The 20,119-nt window shown below is 38.5% G+C and overlaps 1 protein-coding gene across 4 annotated transcripts in view; it reads right to left on the reverse strand.

Annotated features, from left to right (window-relative positions):
* Window positions 1–8,455: 8,455 nt before the first annotated feature.
* cpne5b (copine Vb) overlaps window positions 8,456–20,119 on the reverse strand; it is a 437,932-nt gene continuing 426,268 nt past the window's right edge. For all 4 annotated transcript variants that reach the window (XM_061922666.1, XM_061922665.1, XM_061922667.1 and 1 more), the window contains 3 exons: window positions 16,329–16,386; window positions 15,861–15,934; window positions 8,456–11,034 (listed from right to left, as the gene is read on the reverse strand). In XM_061922666.1, the coding sequence (XP_061778650.1) occupies window positions 10,843–11,034; window positions 15,861–15,934; window positions 16,329–16,386 (324 nt within the window). In that variant the 3' untranslated portion in view covers window positions 8,456–10,842. The remainder of the gene's footprint in view (window positions 11,035–15,860; window positions 15,935–16,328; window positions 16,387–20,119) is intronic.

Genomic DNA, 20,119 nt, shown 5'->3' on the forward strand with positions numbered 1-20,119 from the left:
GACGGGAAAATGTCGAGAAAAGCAGGCACAACAGAGAAGAAACAGCAAACTGACATGCACGTGGCCTGGTTGGGCTGATCTGGGATCAGCAACATGTGCACAACATTCTCCTGTACCCCGAGGACACATGCAGTCGATCAAAGCCGTGGAAAACGTCACAGACCACGTCTTGGCGGGAGGAATGACTTTTCATCAAATACAAAAAAAATAAAAATAATAATTTTCCAAACATATTCATGAGCACTCTAACAATAAAGTGCTGTTGGGATCGATATGCAAAGCAGCATTTACGAATGCTTGACATTCTCATGCATATTGATGAGCGTTTTACATTGTGGCTGTAAATGGTTGCTCTCGGCCCGACGGGAACTTGCATCAACACCCGGAATGAACGTCCACACCCTGAAGTTGTTTGCTACGTTGGGAAACTGAATGAGGGACACCTGGGAAGCCGTTGCTCGTTACACTCTTTGAAAAAGATTAGAGTGGGAGCCAATCAATGGGGAAATCAATGATTTTATGACAAAACTGGCAAAAGTTGAATAAAGATTTCAAAGAAATGTCTTTGTTAGCATTAGAGGCCTACTGAAATGAGATTTTCTTATTTAAACGGGGATAGCAGGTCCATTTTATGTATCATACTTGATCATTTCGCGATATTGCCATATTTTTGCTGAAAGGATTTAGTAGAAAAAATCGACGATAAAGTTCGCAACTTTTGGTCGCTTTTAAAAAAGCCCGTTACAGATTGACGGACTCCTCACATCCACCCATTGATTACAATCATGGACGCCAGCAGGGCGAGCGGTTCTTACCGAGAAAGCGACAATTTCCCCATTAATTGGAGCGAGGATGAAAGATTTGTGTTTGAGGATATTGATAGCAACGGACTAGAAAAAAAAAAAAATCGACAGCTCCGGGCGACGGCAGTGTGAACGTTTCAGATGTAATTAGACACATGTACTAGGATAATTCTGGAAGATCTCTTATCTGTTTATTGTTTTAATAGTGTTTTAGTGAGATTTTAAAGATTGTAAAGTAAAGATTGTAAAGACATACCTCGAGGTCGGATGGCTGCGTTGAACACACTGTGTCTCAGAGAGAAGCCAAGGAGCCAAGCTCATCCTCGAATAATCGACAAATAACGACAAATATTCCACGGATATTTTCGTTAAGATGTAGATCACAATTTCCCCATCCAAAAACATGCTGGTTGACGTAGAGAAAACATGTTCGCTTGACCGCTCTGCTTTCACAACAAACAAAGAAACGCCGGCTAGGTCTTGGTGCTAAAGACAGCTGGAATCCACCGCTTTCCACCAACAGCATTGTTCTTTATAGTCTCCATTATTAAATAAAGAAATTGCAAAAGATTCAGCAACACAGATGTACAAAATACTATATAATTATGCGGTTAAAGCAGACGATTTTTAACTCTGTGTGTGCGCAAAGCTAATATTTCCTCACAGTCCGTGATGTCACGCGTATACGTCATCATTCCGCGACGTTTTCAACAAGAAACCCCCGGAAAATTTAAAATTGCAATTTAGTAAACTAAAAAGGCCGTATTGGCATGTGTTGCAATGTTAATATTTCATCATTGATATATAAACTATCAGACTGCGTGGTTGGTAGTAGTGGGTTTTAGTAGGCCTTTAAAGACCATAACAGCGGTTAATAGTCGCTAAATGTTTGCTCGTGCTAATTTCTACTCTTAATGAGCTTAATGTTTATTGCCAACCCCAATTAACATATTGGCATCAACTAACCGCGTTTCACTTTTTCTACATTTTGTCATGTTGCAGACTAATTCCAAAATGAAATACCTTCATGTGTTTCCTCACAACTTTACACACAGGGTACGTGTTTTAGATCTGCGTACGTGTGTTTTAAATCACCGTGCGTGTTTTAGATACAGAGAAGTTGGCACGTTGTGTACCTTATTTTTCAGATTATAAATCGCTCCGGCCGAAAATGGATACTAAAGAAAGAAAAACACATATATACGTCGCACTGGATTATAAGTCGCATTTTTGGGGGACATTTATTTGATAAAATCCAACACCAAGAATAGACATTTGAAAGGCAATTTAAAATAAATAAAGAATAGTGAACAACAGGCTTAATAAGTGTACTTTATATGACGCATAAATAACCAACGGAGAAGGTGCCTGGTATGTTAACGTAAAATATTATGGTAAGAGTCATTCAAATAACTATAACATATAGAACATGCTATAGGTTTACCAAACAATCTGTCACTCCTAATCGATAAATCCGATGGATTCTTCTTCCTCGTTCCTTTGGGACGGCGTGGCGCAGTGGGAGAGTGGCCGTGCGCAACCCGAGGGTCACTTGTTCAAATCCCACCTAGAACCAACCTCGTCAAGTCCGTTGTGTCCTGAGCAAGACACTTCACCCTTGCTCCTGATGGGTGCTGGTTGGCACCTTTCATGGTAGCTCCCTCCATCAGTGTGTGAATGTGTGTGTGAATGGGTAAATGTGGAAGTAGTGTCAAAGCGCTTTGAGTACCTTGAAGGTAGAAAAGCGCTATACAAGTACAACCCATTTATCATTTATTTATTTATGATTTCGCTTCTAAAAAACTCTGCCAACTCCAAAGGTATGCTACGCGCCGCTTCCGCTTGTCGTTTTCTGCTGCATATTTCACTACATCCAGCTTGTAATCTGCAGTACATGATTTCCTTTTCGGTGCCATTTTTGTTCAGCCCTTCTCAGTTTTTACAAGTTACCTCCAACGATGAAATGATCAATTTTAAAAGCTACGGCAGTAGCATATAGCATATAGCAGTTAGCATTCCATGACCCACAATGCACTTCTGCCATGACCCTCCCCCGCCGAATTCTTATTGGTTGACGTGTGTGTGACAATTGCTGACATTTTCTTCGTCTCTTCTGTGAATGAGATAAATAATATTATTTGATATTTTACGGTAATGTGTTATTCATTTCACACATAAATCGCTCCGGAGTATATGTCCCACCCCCGGTCAAACTATGACTGCGACTTATAGTCCGAAAAATACGGTAAATAGTAAATAAAAACAATGGAAATCCTTTTCAACCTATATTCAATTGAATAGACTGCAAAGACAAGATACTTAACGTTCAAACTTTCTTTTTTTGCAAATAATCATTAACTCAGAATTTAATGGCAGCAACGCATTGCAAAAAAGTTGGCACAGGGGCATTTTTACCGCTGTGTTACATGGCTTTCCCTTTTAACAACACTCAGTAAACGTTTGGGAACTGAGGAGACCAATTTTTGAAGCTTTTCAGGTGGAATCATTTTCCATTCTTGCTTGACGTACAGCTTATGTGGGTTCTTCCGAGGATGTCGTAGTCGTAGTGGTTTGTACAGTCCTTTGAGACATTTGTGATTTAGGGCTATATAAATAAACATTGATTGATTAAGTTGTTCAACTGTCCGGGGTCTCCGTTGTCGTAATTTTACGCTTCATAATGCGCCACACATTTTCAATAGGAGACAGGTCTGGACTACAGGCAGGCCAGTCTACAACCGGCACTTTTTTTTTTCTACAAAGCCACGCCGTTGCAACACGTACAGAATGTAGCTTGGCATTGTCTTGCTGAAATAAGCAAGGGCGTCCATGAAAAAGACATTGCTTGGGTGACAACATATGTTGCTCCAAAACCTGTATGTACCTTTCAGCATTAATGGTACCTTCACAGATGTGTAAGCTACCCATTAGTTGCGCACTAATAATACCATCACAGATGCTGACTTTTGAACTTTGTGCTTTTAACAATCCGGATGTATCTTTTCGTCTTTGGTCTGGGTGACACGACATCCATAGTTTCCAAAAAACAATTTGAAATGTGGACTCGTCAGACCACGGAACACTTTTCCACTTTGCATCAGTCCATGTTAGATGAGCTGGGGCCCAGCGAAGCCGGAAGCGTTTGTGGGTGTTGTTGATAAATTGCTTTGCATAGTAGAATTGTAACGTGCACTTACAGATGTTGCGACCAACTGTAGTTACTGACAGTGTTTTTCTGAAGTGTTCTTGAGTCCATGTGGTGATATCATTTACACACTGATGTCGCTTTTTGATGCAGTACCGCCTGAATGTCACGGGCATTGCTGCTAACGTGCAGTGGGTTTTCCAGATTCCCTGAACCTTTTGATTATATCACGGACCGGAGATGGTGAAATCCCTAAAGTCCATGCGAAACCTGGTTGAGAAATGCTGTTCTTAAACAATTTGCTCACGCATTTGTTCACAAAGTGGTGACCCTCGCCATACCCTTGTTTTTGAATGACTGAGCATTTCATGGAAGCTGATTTTATACCAAATCATGTTACCCACCTGTTCCCAATTAGCCTGTTCACCCGTGGGATGTTCCAAATAAGTGTTTGATAATAATGATGGATTAGATTTATATAGCGCTTCTCTCGACACTCAAAGCACTAAACAGAAAAGTGAGAAGCCATCAGTCATGCACACCTAGTGGTGGTAAGCTAAATTTGTAGTCACAGCTGCCCTGGGGTAGACTGACGGAAGCGTGTCGACCACCAATCATTCATCATTCATTCACCAGTGTGAGTGGCAAGAGTGAAGTGCCCAAGGACACAAAGGCAGCGGTTTGTATGAGGAGGGGAGTGAACCTGCAACCATCACTTTTCTGGCACGGCCGCTCTATCCACTACGCCAGTGGTTCTCAAATGGGGGTACGCGTACCCTTGGGGGTACTTTAAGGTATGCCAAGGGTTACGTGAGATTTTTCAAAAAATATTCTAAAAATAGCAACAATTCAAAAATCCCTTATAAATGTATTTATTGACAAAAATATTCAACAAAATATGAATGTAAGTTCATAAAGTGTGAAAAGAAATGCAACAATGCAATATTCAGTGTTGACAGCTAGATTTTCTGTGGACATGTTCCATAAATATTGATTTATTTTTTTTTGTGAAGAAATGTTTAGAATTAAGTTGATGAATCCAGATGGATCTCTATTACAATCCCCAAAGAGCGCACTTTAAGTTGATGATTACTTCTGTGTGTAGAAATCTTTATTTATAATTGAATCACTTGTCTATTTTTCAACAAGTTTTTAGGTATTTTTATATATTTTTTTCCAAATAGTGTAAGAAAGACCACTACAAATGAGCAGTATTTTGCACTGTTATACAATTTAATCAATCAGAAACTGATGACATAGTGCTGCATTTTACTTCTTTATCTCTTTTTTTCAAACAAAAATGCTTTGCTCTGATTAGGGGGTACTTGAATTAAAAAAAATGTTCAAAGGGGGTACATCACTGAAAAAAAGGTTGAGAACCACTGCACTACGCCATGCCGCTCCATGGTGATGATGCGCATTCCTCAAATTTTGTTGACTTTTTTGCCACTTGTGCCAGCTTTTTTTAAACATGTTGCAGGCACCAAATACAAATGAGCTAATATTTGCAAAGAATAAATAAATAATAAAAAATGTACCAGTTGAAACATTAAACATCTTGTCTTTGAAGTCGATTCAATTCAATATAAGTTGAAAAGGATTTGTAAATCATTGTATTCTGTTTTTAATTACGATTTAGCCAACTTCACCGGTTTTGGGTTTTGTAGATCCACGTACGCGTGTCTTAGATTGCCTGTCTGTCCCTAATCATAAAGAACCCTCGACAGGCTGTCTACTTACACGTGACTTTTGCGACACTTGTGCCATGTATGATTTAAACCAGCGCATCCAGATTTGTAAGCGTGTAAAACAACGTTTGCCTACCTGAGATGTGCCTACCAAACAACCACAGAAGACACGGCGCAATTTAAAATGATCGGAAAAAATGCACAGCTGAGGTGTGACGCAGAGACCCGCCTCACATTGTTTGTGATTGGTTTAAATTGTGTTGTGTTTTCCGTGGTTGGTCAAATGGGGGCACAGTGGATTGACGGGTTATGGTCTGGGATTGGTTAGTTCCATCAAACACTCAGAGTTACTGGAACTGGCAAGGTGCGAAAATCAAAGTTTATTATTATGAAAACATATAGAGTAGTGAACGGGGAATATATATACTATATATACATACATGGTTAATATAATTGGATATTGGGAGTATGTGAAAGTTGGACTTCTGTAGTCATTTCCTAAAGATTTGTAATCAATCAGAAATATCATGCAGCTAAATTGCACCAAATATGGATTGAAATTTTCCAGTGGCGGCCAGTGCGTTTCCCACTTAGGCCTTCAGTGATGTCCGACTTCAGTGATTACCTCTCAAAATACCATCATTTATGTCACCATACAGAAAGACATTTATGCACTACTGAGCATTGAACCACCTCAACAGTGTACAACAGTGTATTTTCTGGTGCATTTAAAAATCCATGAACCCGCATCAGCAATTAAAACATATCTTATGTGGTATTGTCAAAATAAAAATTGCAAAAAACATATTAAATGCAAAAAAATAAAGAAATAAAATATTTGAACTCACAATTTGTAGGACCCATTCGAGCGTCCGGGGTTGGCCGACATTGTCTCACAAGATGTCGTTATTTCTTTAAATATCCTTCTTGAAAATGGCCTTGCAAATATATGTGTCGTCTTGTCTAATCATACAAAACACAGACGATGAGTGTTGGCTGAGTTCTTGAAGTTTACTCCACAGTGTGCTCGTCAATAATGTCCAGCTGCCGGCATGTCTACATTCAACAACCCAAACGGGGCAACTGCGTATGGGCTTCACGACTGTGGCATCCTGGGTATGGGCATTATGTTACCTAGCTCAAAACATCACAATATATATCTGCCACCTAATCAACGTTTTGTCCCTAATTGTGGGGTCAACACTTCCTGCTAAGTTGCAACTTGTGATTGGATTCTCACTTTCAAATGACAAGTGAGTATCCAATCACAGTCTCGATACCAACTCGATACCAACAACTTGTGATCTGATTGGCTATCAAATCTATGTCCCCGTTCACTTACAGTGCACGGACGCTCGCATTGTTGATTCTGAAGGCCCCGAGCAGATTTCGTACAGCATGGCAACATAAGCTCGCTGAATCCTGATTGGATAAAAACTATATAACCTAAAAACAACAGCACTAGAAGGAGCATAATGTGACATTAAGAGATTATGAATCATTTGACATATTTAGGGAAAGTAAATAAACATTTTATTTTTATTTATAATTAGGATCATGATTTATGGTTATTTTCGACCAGGAGAGAAGGCCTTGCTGGCCATGATGCACACCACTGCATTTTTCCCATCATGGTTTTGAATGGGTGTATTTCTGAATGTGTTTATGGTGCATGGATGTTTTTTTTTAATATCTACAAATTGTTACGTGTGACCATGTCTGTTGGCCTTTTTCATTGGTTTGATTTTTTTTTTTTTGCACAATGACTAGGGAAGGTTGTTTGCATTGGGTTAGTTAAGTAAATGCTGTACTTGTTCATGAGCCTGAATTACACACAAAATTGTGACTAAACAGCAGCATAAAAATGGAATTTTAAAAGAAAGTTGTTTGCCTTGAGTTAGCTAAGTAAATGCTGTACTTGGTAATGAGCCTGATTTACCCGCAAGATTGTGACAAAACAGCAGCATATAAATGGACTTCTAAAAGGAATTGAATTTTTTTTTTTTTGCACAATGACTAGGGAAAGTTGGAAGGTTGTTTGCATTGGGTTAGCTAACTAAATGCTGTACTTGTTCATGAGCCTGAATTACTCACAACATTGTGACAAAACATCAGCATATAAATGGACTTTTAAAATGAATTGGATTTTTTCTTTGCACCATGACTAGGGACAGTTGTTTGCATTGGGTTAGCTAAGTGAATGCTGCACTCTGTAATGAGCCTGAATTACCCACAACATTGTGACTAAACAGCAGCATATAAATGGAATTTTAAAATGAATATATATATATATATATTTTTTATTTTTTGCACCATGACTAGGGAAGGTTGTTTGCATTGTGTTAGCTAAGTAAATGCTGTACTTGGTAATGAGCCTGAATTACCCACAAGATTGTGACAAAACAGCAGGATATAAATGGACTTCTAAAATGAATTGATTTTCTTTTTATTTATGCACAATGACTGGGGAAGGTTGTTTGCATTGGGTTAGCTAAGTAAATGCTATACTCGGTAATGAGCCTGAATTACCCACAGGATTTTGACAAAACAGCAGCATATAAATGGACTTTTAAAATGAATTGAACTTTTTTTTTTGCACCATGACTAGGGAATGTTGTTTGCATTGGGTTAGTTAAGTAAATGCTGTACTCGGTAATGAGCCTGAATTACCCACAAGATTGTGACAAAACAGCAGCATATAAATGGACTTCTAAAAGGAATTGAATTTTTTTTTTTTTTTTGCACAATGACTAGGGAATGTTAGGAGGTTGTTTGCATGGGTTAGCTAAGTAAATGCTGTACTTGTTTATGAGCCTGAATTACCCACACAATTGTGACAAAACATCAGCATATAAATGGACTTTGAAAATGAATTTGATTTTTTTTTTGCACCATGACTAAGGACGGTTGTTTGCATTGGGTTAGCTAAGTAAATGCGGCACTCTGTAATGAGCCTGAATTACCCACAACATTGTGACTAAACAGCAGCATATAAATGGAATTTTAAAAGAAGGTTGTTTGCTTTGAGTTAGCTAAGTAAATGCTGTACTTGGTGATGAGTCTGAATTACCCACAAGATTGTGACAAAACAGCAGCATATAAATGGACTTCTAAAAGGAATTGAATTTTTTTTTTTTTTTTTGCACAATGACTAGGGAAAGTTGGAAGGTTTTTTGCATTGGGTTAGCCAACTAAATGCTGTACTTGTTCTTGAGCCTGAATTACCCACAAAATTGTGACAAAACATCAGCATATAAATGGACTTTTAAAATGAATTGGATTTTTTTTTTGCACCATGACTAGGGACGGTTGTTTGCATTGGGTTAGCTAAGTAAATGCTGCACTCCGTAATGAGCCTGAATTACCCACAACATTGTGACTAAACAGCAGCATATAAATGGAATTTTAAAATGAATATATATGTATATATATATATATATATATATATATATATTTTGCACCATGACTACGGATGGTTGTTTGCATTGTGTTAGCTAAGTAAATGCTGTACTTGGTAATGAGCCTGAATTACCCACAACATTGTGACAAAACAGCAGGATATAAATGGACTTCTAAAATGAATAGATTTTATTTTTATTTTTGCACAATGACTGGGGAAGGTTTTTTGCATTGGGTTAGCTAAGTAAATGCTATACTCTGTAATGAGCCTGAATTACCCACAAGATTTTGACAAAACAGCAGCATATAAATGGACTTTTAAAATGAATTGAACTTTTTTTTTTGCACCATGACTAGGGAAGGTTGTTTGCATTGGGTTAGCTAAGTAAATGCTGTACTCGGTAATGAGCCTGAATTACCCACAAGATTTTGACAAAACAGCAGCATATAAATGGACTTTTAAAATGAATTGAATTTTTTTTGCACCATGATTAGCGAAGATTGTTTGCATTGGGTTAGCTAAGTAAATGCTGTACTCGGTAATGAGCCTGAATTACCCACAAGATTTTGACAAAACAGCAGCATATAAATGGACTTATAAAATGAATCGAATTTTTTTTTTGTACCATGACTAGGGAAGGTTGTTTGCGTTGGGTTGGCTAAGTAAATGCTGTACTTGTTCATGAGCCTGAATTACCCACAAGATTGTGACAAAACAGCAGCATATAAATTGACTTTTAAAATTAATTGAAAGCCAGATTCCTTATTGAACTTGTGACAAATTGAAGATACTGGCGGGCCATAGTTTGGATACCCCTACCCTAACACCAATAAATGCCTTTGACCTGCATGTTGTCTCCTCGGCTTTCTGAATCTTTGGAACACGCCAAAACATATCGCCGTCATGCGACCCCGAGCGTCACGGCAAGGTCGACAACAAATTTAAATTCAAGAAGCCTCAATTTTTGCAATAACTTTCTGAAAAATCTGCTGCAAATTCAGGCAAAAAAAAGGCAGCAAAATATACCGGAGAGACTGAAATAAAAATAATTAAAAAAGTAAACCAGTCTGATTAATACCCATGGAAGGTGTCCAACTTTCAATATTTCCCAAGCCAAACTTCCAATGGATCGTTTCCAGAAATAAGTCATACAATTGGCATAAAAATTGCGGGATTTTGAAAGAAAACTGTAAAAACTATAGAAATACTCTTAATATGTTCGACTAGTTTAAGTAAATTAGATTTTGATAAAATATAGTTATCTGTGAAGTTGAAATGGGCAACTATTGTTTTTATATGCAATCAAACAAAAATAGACGATGCTTTTTAAACAGTCTTATTAAATACCCATGCCACTCTGAAAAATACTTGAGAATCAAAGATGTGGAGTGCTCTTAGAAACTGATGCCGTTAAATACCTGACTGATGTTTCCAGAACTAAAACTGTGAATTTTCCCCCCGTCAACATGGAGATCGTCTCCAGATATAAAAACTTGTTCCAGACGGGAAAAAGCGCCTGAAAAGATCAGCGAGTGGCCAGACTGATGACTGACAGGGCAGAGCTTCAGGTCACAGTTCACTTGAAACCTTTTCCAGAAACGACCACAGACAGGCACGGGTTTCAACCACAACAAGATTTTTGTCCCCCCACCCCCAGGAAAAAAATAAATAACCTGTTGCCCTTTTGAGACGCAAAACAGTCTACGCCGCAGTTTTGATTAAAAAAAAAAAAGGGCTTTTTGCCGTCGGGTCCTGGAAAGTTTGCAGCCTCTCAACAAGAGAAAGCAACCTGATGAAGATGCGCCGTCAGATGTGTGTGTGGTGGTGTGTGTGTCCGGGGGGCGTGTAGGGAGGCGGGGCGGGGTTGGGTTTAATGCCCCGGCTCTTCATGTAAGAAATGAACTGGTCCGGGATCTCGGCCAGCACGTCTTTCGCCAGGCGGGCCATGCTCAACACGTGGTTACCTGTCCGGTCCATGTAGTCTCTGAAGGGAACAAACTGAGGAGGAGGAGAAGGGATAGTAGCAAAAACAAAACAATGCAGTCATGAAATTTGCGTGTTTTGATTTAAATAAAAGAATCCTTCTTTTAATTTATAATTATCGGGGGTTCTGAGCGACACACAGTCAGAGAAAGTGTCACGTTAGGAGTTCTGATGGTCATTTTTAACTACCCTATTTTTTTTCGTACAGTTTGAACCCTGCGGCTTATAAAACAGTGCAGCTGATTTATGGATACGGCAGAACATGCATGTGCCAGACAAAAAAATAGGTGCTTATCGATATCGACCATGATGTGGACTTGACCACATATGGAGTTAGCCGCTGATGTCACACTTGGGAAAAACGACAGGAATTGGGCAAATTCCAAACAGCTTACTTGGTGGAATTATGAAGTATACCGGTAAGGAAAGTACGGTAATGGTGGTTCATTTTGAGCATCTTTGTTGAAATGTTAAAATTGATTGCAATATACCTGTTGCTATTTCATTGATAACAAAAAAGCAATTGGAATCTTGATCTTAAAAAAAATGTTTTAAACCAAAAAAAGCTTATTGTATTTTATTAAGACTGACTGACAATTGGAATCTTAAATTTCTTAAAAAAATGTTTTCCACCAAAAAAAGCTTATTGTATTTTATTAAGACTGACTGTGATTATTTGAACTGTCGTAACTGGGCTGTGATTTTAAGTCATGCAAACCTCACTTGTATACAAACGGAGGGCTAGCTTGCGCAGCTAGTGGTTCCATGACTATGACTTTCTTTGATTGATTGAGAAGTTTATTGACATTTTAAATAATTGAATCCATTTAATGCTTTGAAAAAGCAAATGGATGGCACAAAAAGCCAGAAGGCTTGTTTCCATTGTGGTCCATACTTCTGTTTTGTTTGAACAGCTGTTTTACTGCCTTGTTACAAACACCGTTTGGAAACAATTAAGGTACTGTATTTCCTTGAATAGCCGCCGGGGCGCTAATTAATTTAAAACCTCTTCTCACCCCTGCGCTAATTCAAGGCATGCGGTAAAAGTAAGCAGGCGCTAATAATTTAAAAACCTCTTCTCACCCAATTAGCATGCGGTAGAAGTAAGCAGGCGCTAATAATTTTAAAACCTCTTCTCACCCCTGCGCTTACCAATGGCATGCAATAAAAAATTGAGTGCGATAAAAATAAAATTTAAGAAAAACTTTTTCTGCGGCCGCGGCCAGGTGGTCGAGGACCATTGCTCTACAATTTATCATCGCGCCCCCTTTTGCACCATTCTATCCGCGTGCCGGCCGGTTGCATGCATTTCGCAATGCATACTTGCTCAACAGCCATACCTTTTACACTGATGGTTGTGATACAAAAAACTTTAACACCCTTACTAATATGCACCACACTCTGTGAACCCACACCAAACAAGAATGACAAACACATCGGCTCTGTAACACATTATAAACGCAACATGACATTTACCCAGAATGCCATGCATCCATGACTCTTGGCTATATTATACACGCGCCCCAAACCCCGCCCACCTCAACCGACGCACGGAGAGGGGGGGGGGGGGGGTTTGGTGCTAGCGGGGTGTATAATATAGCCAAGAGTCATGGATGCATGGCATTCTGGGTAAATGTTATGTTGCATTTATAATGTGTTACACAGCCGATGTTCTCCCGAAATGTGTTTGTCATTCTTGTTTGGTGTGGGTTCACAGAGTGTGGCGCATATTAGTAAGAGTGTTAAACTTGTTTTATATCACAACCATCAGTGTGCTCTGTATGGCTGTGGAACAAGACCCCTGGTTTACACACAGTATAAGCAAAAAAAACTCCTCCGACATTTTGAATAAGATGACAGGGGAAGCGTCTCTTGTGATATCACAAATTTGACCCGGCGGTAAAAGTAAGCATGTGCTAATAAAATTGGGGAGCGAGTTTGACACGGCAGTAATTCAAGGCTGGCGCATGTTACATGCCCAGCGGCAATTCAAGGAAATACGGCATGTTAATAAACATGTCGTATTGGTATATATTTGTGCCTTATAATATATGTAAACATATTTATTTTTGCCATTATTTGGTGATTAACTTTCAGCATCTTAGGTAAAATGTTTAATTTTATCGTAATCCACTTGTTGCTATTTCACAGATAACAAAAAAAGTAATTTAGAAAGACTAAGTAATTTAGTAGACTAAAATAGCTAATATAGACACTTACATGATGTGTTGCCTTCATTATAAGACGTATATGAGACTTTTAAAGTCATTTTGATAGTAGACTAAAATAGCTAATATAGACACTTACACCATGTGTTGCCTTCATTATAACACTGATATAAGACCTTTAAAGTAATTTTGATAGTAGGCTAATATAGACACATCACGTGTTGCCTTAATTATAACACTTATATAAGAATTGTTAAGTTATTTTTGATAGTAGGCTAATATAATTAATAAAGACACATCATGTGTTGCCTTCTTTATAACACGTATATAAGACTTTCAAAGTAATTTTGATTGTAGGCTAATTTAGCTAATAAAGACACTTATATAATGTTTTGCCTTCATTATAAAACTTATACTGTATTTCCTTGAATTGCCCCCAGGCATGTAATAAGCGCCTGCTTTGAATTGCTGCCGGATGAAACTTGCTCCCCAAACTTATTAGCGCATGCTTACTTTTACTGTTGGGGCAAATACGTGACGTCACGTGTAACCCTTCCCCATCATCTTTATCAAAATGGCAGAGGAATCTGTGTTTGCTTTTAATATGTGTAAACCAGGGGTCTTGTTCCACAGCCATACAGATCACACTAATGGTTGTGATATAAAACAACTTTAACACTCTTAATAATATGCGCTACACATGCGCGTGTATAATATAGCCAAGAGTCATGGATGCACAGCATTATGGGGAATTCTTATGTTGCGTTTATAATGTGTTACAGAGCCAATGTTCTCCAGAAATGTGTTTGGTGTGGGTTCACAGAGTGTGGCACACATTATTAAGAGTGTTAAAGTCGGTTATTTCACAACCATCAGTGTAAAAGGTATAGCTGTTGAGCAAGTATGCATTGCAATCTCATTTGAGAAACAGTGAAATGCATGCGTCTGGCCAGCACTCAGGTAACATGGTATAAAAGTGAATGCAATGACACGTTGTAGATCAGCGGTCTCCAACCACCAGGCCGCGACGCAGAATTTATTTTTAATTACTTTCTAAATTTTCATACTTAGTTAAATACTGCATGCCATTGATAAGCACAGGGTTGAGAAAAGGTTTCAAAGTTATTAGCACCTGCTTACTTTTTCCGCATGCTATGAATAAGCGCAGGAGTGAGAAGAGGTTTTAAATTAAATAGCGCCTCGGCGGCTATTCAAGGAAATACGGTAAAAGCTTTTAAAGTAATTTTGATAGTAGGCTAATTTAGCTAACATAGACACTTACATCATGTGTTGCCTTCATTATAAAATGTATGTAAGACTTTTAAAGTAATTTTCATAGCAGGCTGATGTAGCTAATATAGACACTTACATCATGTGTTGCCTTCATTATAACACTTATATAAGACTTTTAAAGTGGTTTTGATAGTAGGCTAATATAGCTAAAATAGACACATCATGTGTTGCCTTTATTATAACCCTTATATAAGACTTTTAAAGTAATTTTGACAATAGGCTAATATAGCTAACATAGACATTTACATCATGTGTTGCCTTCATTACAACACGTATATTATGTGGGCCTACCGAGGATGTTGTGGTGGTTTGTGCAGCCCTTTGAGACACTAGTGATTTAGGGCTATATAAGTAAACATTGATTGATTGATTGATTGATAAGACTTTTAAAGTAATTTTGATAGTAGACTAATACAGCTAATATAGACACATCATGTGTTGCCTTCATCACAACACATATATACGACTTTTTAAAAGTAATTTTGATACTAGGCTAATATAGCTAATATAGACACTTACATCAGGTGTTGCCTTCATTATAACACTTATATAAGACTTTGAAAGTAATTTTGATAGAAGGCTAATATAGCTAGAACAGACACTTGCATCATGTGTTGCCTTCATTTTTACACTTATATAAGACTTTTAAAGTGATTTTGATAGTAGACTAATATAGCTAATATAGACACTTTACATCATGTGTTGCCTTCATTATAACACTTATATAAGACTTTTAAAGTCATTTTGACAGAAGGCTAATATAGCTAGAACAGACACTTGCATCATGTGTTGCCTACATTATAACACTTATATAAGACTTTTAAAGTAATTTTGGTAGTAGACTAATACAGCTAATATAGACACTTACATCATGTGTTGCCTTCATCACAACACATATATACGACTTTTTTAAAGTAATTTTGATACTAGGCTAATATAGCTAATATAGACACTTACATCAGGTGTTGCCTTCATTATAACATTTATAGAAAACTTTTAAAGTAATTTTGATACTAGGCCAATATAGCTATTATAAACACTTACATCATGTGTTGCTTTCATTATAAGATGTATATAAAAGATTTAAACCAATTTTGATAGTAGGCTAATGTATTTAATATAGACACTTATATCATGTGTTGCCTTCATAATGCTTTTAATTTTTTTCGGCTCCAGACAGATTTTGTTTTATATTTTTGGTCCGATAGGCTCTCTCAACATTGTGGGTTGCAGACCCCTGTCGTATGGTAAAAGGAGACAAACGTGCACACAAACGGTTGAGAAACAATTATGCGGCAATAAATATTTCCCTTAGCTGAACGTTGTGACCTTCAACATTACCCTGGACCCAAAGCTGGACTGAATATCACGAGCCGTTACCTGGACAATGTCTCTCTCGGCCAGTTTCCCTCGGGAGGAGACCCGGATGTCGTCGCCATCCAACTCTACCATAGCTGGGGAGACACATGACAGCCAAAGAGCAAAGCCAGGCGTTATTACCTCGTCTACATCACAAAAGGACCGATGACGTGAGACCGCCTCTGCTCGGCGGCCTTAATGAACAAATGTGTTCTTAATATAGCATCTGCCCTCCACAGTCTGTCCCTCGGAAGACTGCAGACCCAGTAATTACTGGAGCCATTGTACAACCAGGCAATAATGAGTTGTAATTACAAATGTGAATTACCACCTCATGCGGTATGTTTATCAGTTAAACAGGCATGATAAAAGTCCCAAAATAAGTCAAACCCCCCGCAGCTTCTGCCACTTCTGCAAAGTCGCGATTCTGCTGCCTACAATTACAAGGGTGATGAATGTTTATCACTGCAGCAAAGAAAGTCAGCATACCGTCAAATTCCGCCTGACCCACTCCAACGATGATAATGGACATTGGAAGCTTGGCGCCCTGCGGACCAATCAGAGGAGAGCAATTAAAAACACGTGCACGTGTACACTTTGAGACCTTTCCAGTGTTGGCGACATTGCCACAACGGCGCAGTTACATGCTCAACTGTGCACGAAAGAGCCCCGCTAATGCTCTGTATCGCTCTTTAACTCGCCCAATGACCTTTAAGTCCCGCAGGACTTGGACAGAAAAGAAGAAAAACATTTTTTGCATGGAATCAGACAAGCAAAGTGAGAAAGTAAGATGCAGCAGTGGAAACATTCCCCGTTCCCACTTGTTTTATGTCGGGAATTCAATTTGATGTCTGTTGAATACTCCCTGGTAGTGTTGTCCTGATACCAATAGTTTGGTCCCGGTACCAAAATGTATTTCGATACTTGTCTAAATAAAGGGGACAATATTGGCAATATTGGATATATTTTAACAGAAACACTTACGGTACATTAAACTTATGTTTCTTGTTGCAATCCAATAACTTTTTTTGTCCTTGGCGTCAGTATAGACCAGGGGTCGGGAACGTTTTTGGCTGAGCGAGCCAAAAAGCCAAATATTTTAAAATGTATTTCCGTAAAAGCCATATAATATTTTTCTTAACATTAAACCTAACTAAACGCGTGCATTTTTAAGCAAGACCAACATTTCTAGAGTATAATACGTCTCCTATTCTTTGTAATAACATTGTTATTCTGAAGCTAACTGTGGAGGGGGCGTGGTCTGCGGGCCTGCAGCGAATTGGGGTGTGCCAGGACCGGCCTTGAAATCAGCGACAGGTGCGTAGATGGTCCACCTGAGCCTTGTTATCTAATCACCTGTCGCTCTGTTATAAGCAGCAGCCAGGAGGAGAGACAGGGTTGGGGTTGGAGCCAGAGTGCGAGAGAGAACAAAAGAGAAAAATACAATTGCTGGAAAGCGACTGAAAGACTTATTGAAAAATAAAACAATATTTTAACCCTGAAACAGGCTATCATGTTGGTGCTTGGTGGTCTAAAGAACCCCCAGGGGGGCAAGCCCCAAAATAACCAATAATAAATAAATAACTTCTTACCATTAACGCAACTTCTTGAACAACTGCGGTAGAAAACGGATGGATGGATTAAAAATGCATGAGAATGTTTTATATTTTGAACGTTATTTTTAACACCGTGATTGCAAGTGGAATCATTCATTACTTACAGTATCAAGTTAAGCAATGTCAGCTCAAATTTATCCGAGAGCCAGATGCAGTCATCAAAAGAGCCACATATGGCTCGCGAGCCATAGGTTCCCTACCCCTAGTATAGACAGTGATTTTAAACTGGACAAACAAGTCAATGGATCCCTCTTCATTTTAGAATTGATTTTAAACCATTGGTGTTTGTTTTTAAAGCTTTACATGGACTGGCACTTCATTATATCTCGGACTTCACCCAAATTTACACTCCTCCGTGCTTTCTGAGGTCCGATAGCCAGCTCGAGCTTGTGGTGCCAAAGACCAGACTTAAAACCAGGGGAGACAGGGCCTTCTCTATGTGGGGCAGTTAGGGACATTATTCAGAATTACCTCTTACTTACACTACTGAAATGCTCTCACAGAAACAACTGAAATGTTTTTCTCTCACACACACTACTGAAACACTCTTATATACACTACTGAAATGCTCTCACATATGTATAAGAGTGTTTCAGTAGTGTGTGTGTGAGAAAAAGATTTCAGTTGTTTATGTGAGAGCATTTCAGTGGCGTGTATAAGAGTGTTTCAGTAGTGTATGTGAGAGAAAAACATTTCAGTTGTTTATGTGAGAGCATTTCAGCAGTGTATGTAAGAGGTACTTCTGAATAATGTCCCTAACGGCCCCTCATACTTCTCTGTGGTCGGCCCTAAGCTCTGGAACGCTCTGGAACACTCTGCCCCTCCATGTTAGAACTGCTCCCACAGTGGAGTGTTTTAAGTCTCGTCTTAAGACCCACTTTTATTCCTTGGCTTTCAACTATATGTGAGTTGTGTGGTCTTCTGTGTTTTCTGTTTTTTGTTTTTGATTTCTATTTATTGTTTTAATTGGTTTTACCCTTTAAGATCGTTTTTAATCATATATTTTTTTATTTTTGTATTGGTTTTATTTTTTATTAAGTTATTGGTGTAGCTAAGGATATTTGATTATTCTTTTTAGAATTGTTGTGCAGCACTTTGGAAACATTTATGTTGATTAAATGTGCTATACAAATAAAGTGGATTGGATTGGATTGGATAAATAAAATAGCGAACATACTAGACAACTTGTCTTTTAGGAGTAAGTACAACCCCTCGTTTCCATATGAGTTGGGAAATTGTGTTAGATGAAAATATAAACGGAATACAATGATTTGCAAATCCTTTACAGCTCATATTATATTGAATGCGCTACAAAGACAAACTATTTGATGTTCAAACTCACAAACTTTATTTTTATTTTTTGCAAATAATAATTAACTTAGAATTTCATGGCTGCAACACGTGCCAAAGTAGTTGGGAAAGGGCATGTTCACCACTGTGTTACATCACCTTTTCTTTTAACAACACTCAATAAATGTTTGGGAACTGAGGAAACTAATTGTTGAAGCTTTGAAAGTGGAATTCTTTCCCATTCTTGTTTTATGTAGAGTTTCAATCGTTCAACAGTCCAGGGCCTCCGCTGTCGTATTTTACGCTTCATAATGCGGCATACATTTTCGATGGGAGACAAGCCTAGACTGTAGGCGGGCCAGGAAAGTACCCGCACTCTTTTTTTGCGAAGCCACGCTGTTGTAACACGTGCTGAATGTGGTTCGGCATTGTCTTGCTGAAATAAGCAGGGGCGTCCATGAAAAAGACGGCGCTTGGATATCAGCATATGTTGTTCCAAAACCTGTATGTACCTTTCAGCATTAATGGTGCCTTCACATATGTGTAAGTTACCCATGCCTTGGACACTAATGCACCCCCATACCATCACAGATGCTGGCTTTTGAACTTTGCGTCGATAACAGTCTGGATGGTTCACTTCCCCTTTGGTCCGGATGACACGCTGTTGAATATTTCCAAAAACAATTTGAAATGTGGACTCATCAGACCACAGAACACTTTTCCACTTTGCATCAGTCCATCTTAAATGATCTCTGGCCCAGAGAAGCCGGAGGAGTTTCTGGATGTTGTTGATAAATGGCTTTCGCGTTGCATAGTAGAGCTTTAACTTGCAATTACAGATGTAGTGACGATTTGTATTTAGTGACAGCGGTTTTCTGAAGTGTTCCTTAGCCCATGTGGTGATATCCTTTAGAGATTGATGTCCGAGGGATCAAAGGTCACAGTCATTCAATGTCGGTTTCCGGCCATGCCGCTTACGTTGTAAGCGAGTGATTTCTCCAGATTCTCTGAATCTTTTGATGATATTATGGACCGTAGATGTTGAAATCCCTAAATTTCTTGCATTTGCACTTTGAGAAACATTGTTCTTAAACTGTTTCACTATTTTCTCACGCAGTTGTGAACAAAGGGGTGTACCTCACCCCATCCTTTCTTGTGAAAGACTGAGCATTTTTTGGGAAGCTGTTTTTATACCCAATCATGGCACCCACCTGAGGGATCAAAAGTCCGTAATATCATCACTTAAGTGCAGTGATTTCTCCAGGTTCTCTGAACTTTTTGTTGATTTTAAAGACCGTAGATGGTAAATTCCCTAAATTCCTTGCAATAGCTCGTTGAGAAATGTTGTTCTAAAACTGTTCGACAATTTGCTTA

Source organism: Nerophis ophidion, linkage group LG16 (assembly GCF_033978795.1).
Source record: "Nerophis ophidion isolate RoL-2023_Sa linkage group LG16, RoL_Noph_v1.0, whole genome shotgun sequence".
Classification (NCBI taxonomy): domain Eukaryota; kingdom Metazoa; phylum Chordata; class Actinopteri; order Syngnathiformes; family Syngnathidae; genus Nerophis; species Nerophis ophidion.